Raw genomic sequence first — 6,343 nt, 5'->3', positions numbered from 1 at the left:
TCCGAGGTGGCGCTACAGAGTTGTTGGGAAGAAGTAACGTAACGTGACGCGCCATTTGTTACGTGACGTTGTTGAGCGCTGTGCCGTTTTGACGTCACGTCCGTATTGTTTTTTGTTTATTATCAGAACGATAGTAAAAGGTTGAACTTGGGTTTCGCTCTTGTTGTATAATTCGTCCAACACAACGCAAATATCAACCACATTTTGGTGCCGTGACAAGAAAGACAATGAATTTACAGAAGTTAAAGTGCCAGAGAAATGGTATTAAGAAAATCATCGAGCGATTTATCGAGAAATTAGCAGAGGCGAGAGAAGAAGATTACATGATAGAGTTCGATGCTACCTTAGAGACTGTTCAGAGTAAAGTCGACATTCTCCAGAGCCTGAACGAGAAAATTCTTGCACAAACCGACGTAGATGCCACAGAGGACGAGATGGTAGAATCCGAAGAATATACACTCAACCTAGAAATCAGATTACGCAAATTCAAACGATATACCGCAGAAAGATCTAGTCACAAAGATAAAGAAACACAGGAAATCGATATCCAACCCCGAGATACGAACCGCATAGATGAAAATTCGTCAAACCACAGTAAGCAACCGCCGTCATTACCGCCGTCTTTTCCGTGCATGAGTACATCGAACGCATCGCAATTCAGTAGACTACCTAAGCTCACATTGCCAAAGTTTGATGGGGACCTATTACAGTGGCAATCTTTCTTGGACTCAATTGACTCGTCAGTTCACAGCAACATGAATCTAAGTGATGTGCAGAAATTTGGATACCTTAAAGCCCAATTAGAAGGTACAGCCGCCATGACAGTCGAGGGTTTCGCGCTCACCAATGCAAATTACAAAAGAGCAGTGGAGTTATTATGTGAAAGATATGGTCAACAGAACAAAATAGTTCATGCCACTATGCAAGCGTTACTGAATCTACCAGCACCTTCATCTACGATCAGCAGTTTAAGACATTTTTATGATAAAATGGAAACTTACATCCGAGGCTTGGAATCATTGGGTCAGAGTCAAGACATGTACGGCAGCCTTCTCGTTCCCATAGTTATAGACAAATTACCCATAGACTTGAGAAAAAATCTCGCCCGTGTGAATGAGAATAACGACTGGATAATTCAAGACCTGAGACGTGCGATCAACAAGGAGATCAACATTCTTCAGACCGGAAGTTCGAATCACAGACCGGATGTCGATGCACACAGACCAACTGCGCTGTTCTATGCCGGAGCTAGAGGTAAGAACGCTTCAAATTTTAGTGCATCAAATTCAAATGAACAATATAAACAGTCTGGCAAATGTGCGTTTTGCCAAAAAGGTCACCATAGCAACGAGTGTAGAACTTTTCCCGACATGGGTACGAGATTAACTGTTGTAAAGCAGAAACAGCTTTGTTTTAATTGTCTGGGCAAACATCAAATTTCACACTGTAAATCGAGAAAAACTTGCCGTTTCTGTAACAAAAGACACCATTCGAGTATTTGTTCTAAAAATACAGCATTCCGCAGGGATCCACCGAATAATTCGGAAGCAGCCGTATTTTACGCAAAAGCAGGTGACACCAGGCCCGATGTGTTGTTAAAAACTGCTGTAGCCGAGGTTGGATTTGACCAGTTTACGACAACCGCAAATATTTTATTTGATGAAGGAGCGCAGAGAACCTTTATTACTGAGAAACTTGCGAACGATTTACACTTACCTCGTACTGGCACTGACGTTATTCGTGTGGCATCGTTTGGGAACCAGTACCAAGATATACGGCACATGGACAAAGCTGATATCTATTTGAAAACAGACTATGGTAAAAAGATAAAAATGCATGTGCTTATAGTGCCTACCATTGCCGTTCCGTTTCAAAATAGAATCCAGAAAGAAGCAGCAACGTTACCTTACCTACAGGGGCTCAGACTTGCACATCCGGTTACGACTGATGACGTATTTGAAATTTCCTTGTTAATAGGTGCGGATTATTATTGGCAGATTGTACAAGACAGAGTGATTCGTGGAAATGGTCCCACAGCCGTAAAATCCAAGATAGGATATTTGTTATCAGGTCCCATGAACCATCATTCTACCCCAACACATGCAAACTATATCATGAATGTTGTAACAGCGCCACCTACAGCAGACGACATCGAGCGGTTCTGGAAACTTGAGAGTTTAGGCATATCGGCAGACGAAAATGACATAGCTGAAGCCAACGCAATGAGAGAGTATCAACAGTCACATATATCTTTTAATAATGGTAAATACGAAGCACGGTTACCATGAAACATGATCACGAACCCCTACCAACGAATTATGAAGTAACAAAGAGACGCACAGAGAGTACAATACGACGCTTGAGCAAAGATAGGAAGATACTTAAAATGTACAGTGACATTATAGCAGACCAAGAGAAGAGAGGTTTTATTGAAAAGGTACCGGAAGTAGAACTACAGAGAGATGATAGACAGATCCATTACATACCCCATCATCCCGTGAAGAAGGACTCAGACACAACACCAGTACGAATAGTCTATGACTGTAGTTGCCACCAATCCAAAGAAGTTCCAAGTCTGAATGATTGTTTGCAATCAACCCCACCAGCCTTGAATGACTTGACTACCTTACTTGTGAGGTTTAGACTACACAAATTTGCGGTTTCCACAGACATCGAGAAGGCGTTCCTTCACGTGGCCCTCCATGAAAGCGACAGAGATGTAACCAGGTACCTGTGGTTACTTGATCCATCTGATGTACACAGTCCCCTGCAGACATACAGGTTAAAAGCAGTTCTGTTTGGAGCCACGTGCTCGCCTTTTATTCTAAACGCCACTTTGCAGAAACATCTACAAGAAAACAGCCAAAACTGGGCTAGCAAAACAATGAAAAACGATTTATATGTAGACAACATTATATCCAGCTTTCCAGAAGAGGACGCCGTGTTGAAGTACTTCCGAGATGCACGAGATCTCATGTTGAGCGCGGGATTTAATTTAAGAGCGTGGACGTCAAACAGCGAGAAACTGAAAGTTTTAGCAGGATCCGAGAATGTCCTTGATCCAAAACAGTCTACAAAGGTACTTGGGATGGCTTGGAATACCCCGGCAGACGACATAGGATTTCTCTCAAACCCCATAACAATGACGTCACAAAATGCTACCAAACGAGAAATACTGCGCCAGACCTCCAGAATCTACGACCCTCTAGGTCTACTCACACCCGTGACTGTTCGAGCTAAGATACTGATCCAAGATATATGGAAACATGATTTCACGTGGGACACAATTTTACCAGATGAGACACAGATTGTTTGGAACAGTTTGATTAAAGATCTAAACGATGCTATGAAAACGCGCGTCGAAAGATACTATTTCCGGAACTTTACATCAGACGACAATTCAAACGTTAACGACAATACCACTCTCCACGTCTTCGTAGATTCCAGTATGAAGTCATATGGTGCAGCAGCGTATATAGTGAAAGGGAGACAATCTAGTCTGGTAATGGCGAAAAACAGAGTTACACCGTTGAAATCGATTACCTTGCCGAAGCTCGAACTTATGGCCGCCGTGGTGGGTGCAAGATTAGCCAGACATCTTAAAACTCCTCTCAACTGTAAGGAAGTGTTCATGTGGTCCGATAGCCAGATTGTATTACACTGGTTACAAGCAAACAGGTCCAAGCCGTTACAAAGATTCGTGCAGAACCGCATCAATGAAATACATGAACTGACCGGATGTTTCCGGTGGAGCTACTGTCCTACGCAACAGAACCCTGCTGATTTACTCACACGTGGAATTACAGCGAAACAGCACAAGGAAAACAATTTATGGTGGCACGGACCTATGTGGATAACTGATAAAACCCAGTGGCCGAAAAGGAGCTTAAACCTTGAACATCCCACACCTGCATTAATGACTGCGACCGACAACCAGGAAACACTACCGGAACAAGTAAACAGTAGTACAGGATGTGAGACCGGAATACACAAAATCATCGACATTCAGAGATATAGCCACTACAAAAAGTTGCTACGAGTAACTGCATACGTTTTGAGTTTCGTCCAGAGATGCAGAAAACCAGCAGTACGAGTACAACGTTGCCACAGGAGTCTGGGGATTGACGAGATCCAGAGCGCCGAACGCCTGTGGTTACAGCATTGCCAGCAAGCATCATATTCCAACGAGATCAACAACATCAGGACTGGCACCAGCAGACGACTCGCGTTAGTAAGGCAGCTACGACTCTTTTTAGACGCAGATGGGTTTTTGAGATGTGGTGGACGTATACATAATGCGCCGCTTAGCGAGATGACAAAATTTCCAGTTTTGTTACCAGCCAAACATCCTTTGACTATACTTATAGTGTTAGATGCTCACCGTGAAATACAGCATTCTGGTGTCAGTGCAACAATTACTTTAATACGGCAAAGATACTGGATACCAACGATTAGGCAATGCGTGAAGTCCGTTATTCGGAGATGCGTAACCTGCAGAAAAGTTCAAGGCAAGCCGTTTTCTGCTCCAGACCCGCCACCGTTGATGAAGTATAGAGTACACGATTCCACACCATTTTCTGTGACAGGAGTTGACTATACAGGAGCTTTGTATGTGAAGAACGCCACAGGATGTGAAAGCAAAGCCTACATATGCTTGTTCACATGCGCAAGCACACGTGCGGTACATTTAGAGGTTGTGCCTGATTTGACAGGAGATGCATTCATTCAAGCGTTCCGAAGATTCGTGAGCCGCCGGAAGTCCTTGCCATATCTTATGGTGTCTGATAATGCTACCACTTTTTTATCAGCATCTACCCATCTACAACAACTCTTCACGATGATCCAAGATGAACTTTTAAGCAGAGGAACGATATGGGAATTCATCCCAAAAAGAGCGCCGTGGTTTGGAGGCTTCTGGGAACGGTTGATAGGCCTCACAAAATCTGCCTTAAAGAAAGTACTTGGGCGTTCTTACATCACATTTGAAATGCTGCAGACGATCGTTACTGAAATCGAGGCAACACTTAACGATAGACCCCTTACATACGTAGGTTCAGAGTTCGAGTTGGCGGAGGTTATTACACCTGCGCATCTATTATACGGAAGACGAGTAACGACTCTACCCTATCGTGATATTACTAGCAGTAACCTGGAGATGACCAGTACCACCCAAATAGACATTCGAAAACGTGCAAAGGTGCAGCAGACGATTATTGACCACTTCCGGGATCGTTGGAGGAATGAATACCTCACAGCATTACGGGAACATCACACTACCAGCGGAAGTAACAAACAGTACATTTCAGTCGGCAGTGCGGTTCAGGTCCATGACGATACACCGCGCAGCACCTGGAGACTAGCTGTTGTTGAGGAAGTTGTCAAGGGCAAAGATGGACTCATTAGATCAGCAAAAATTCGTGTTGGAAACAAACTGTCTAACAGACCTATCATAAAACTGTATCCGTTAGAAGTGAATTAAAATGACAATTTTGTGTTTCGTATTGCGAGAGAAAATGAACACTGAATAATATTCAATAAGACTATTTTATTCATAAGTAACATATTTCATAAGTAAATAGTATTTCTATGACGCATAGATATATTTCATTTGCATTAACTTAACATGTATATTTTCTTAATAAGAAATTTATTTTACAGTTAATAGCATTTCGCGGCCCCAAGGATGTTGGGAAGAAGTAACGTAACGTGACGCGCCATTTGTTACGTGACGTTGTTGAGCGCTGTGCCGTTTTGACGTCACGTCCGTATTGTTTTTTGTTTATTATCAGAACGATAGTAAAAGGTTGAACTTGGGTTTCGCTCTTGTTGTATAATTCGTCCAACACAACGCAAATAAGAGTGTTTCTTTATGATCTTTTTTACCATATTATTGACTGTTTTACTATGTCAATAGATTTTGGTGTTATTGATTTATATATACACTGATTTATTAAGGATTTTGTTTTCAGTACGTGGTTATTCATATCCAACCACTGTTTTTTTCCAAAATGACTAAACGCTTACATCTTGCCAATGAATATAGTCATCCACATGCATGTTGGGAACTGACAATTCAAAAACAGCATGAATAAAGTTCCAATATTGTCAAATTAATCATGTTGTAAGAACTTTTACAGAATCAGAACCTCATTTGTTTACTTTCTTCGTTCCGTTTGTAAATACAATCACTTTTATTTGATAAAGGCATATTTTATCATTACCTGCTGCTACAGTTTCAAATGTTCGTAAGAATATTTTGGAAAAAAGACGACATGTAATAACAGAAACAAATAGAAACAATACTGAGATATGTAATTACAAAAACAATATAAAGATAAGTAAA

At 41.7% G+C, this 6,343-nt stretch overlaps 2 protein-coding genes across 2 annotated transcripts; both read left to right on the top strand.

Moving 5' to 3' along the window:
• The first annotated feature begins 227 nt into the window (after nt 1-227).
• LOC123556053 (uncharacterized) lies at nt 228-2,288 on the top strand. Its single transcript, XM_045346648.2, has one exon. The coding sequence runs from the start codon at nt 228-230 to the stop codon at nt 2,286-2,288; it is 2,061 nt and encodes a 686-aa protein (XP_045202583.2).
• LOC123556054 (uncharacterized) lies at nt 2,285-5,479 on the top strand. Its single transcript, XM_045346649.2, has one exon. It carries the CDS (start codon nt 2,285-2,287, stop codon nt 5,477-5,479), a length of 3,195 nt encoding a protein of 1,064 aa, XP_045202584.2.
• Nucleotides 5,480-6,343: the final 864 nt, after the last annotated feature.

Source organism: Mercenaria mercenaria, chromosome 10 (genome assembly GCF_021730395.1).
Source record: "Mercenaria mercenaria strain notata chromosome 10, MADL_Memer_1, whole genome shotgun sequence".
Classification (NCBI taxonomy): Eukaryota; Metazoa; Mollusca; class Bivalvia; order Venerida; family Veneridae; genus Mercenaria; species Mercenaria mercenaria.
Note: the sequence above shows the minus strand (reverse complement) of the source record. Positions and strands in the feature narration are given on the sequence as shown.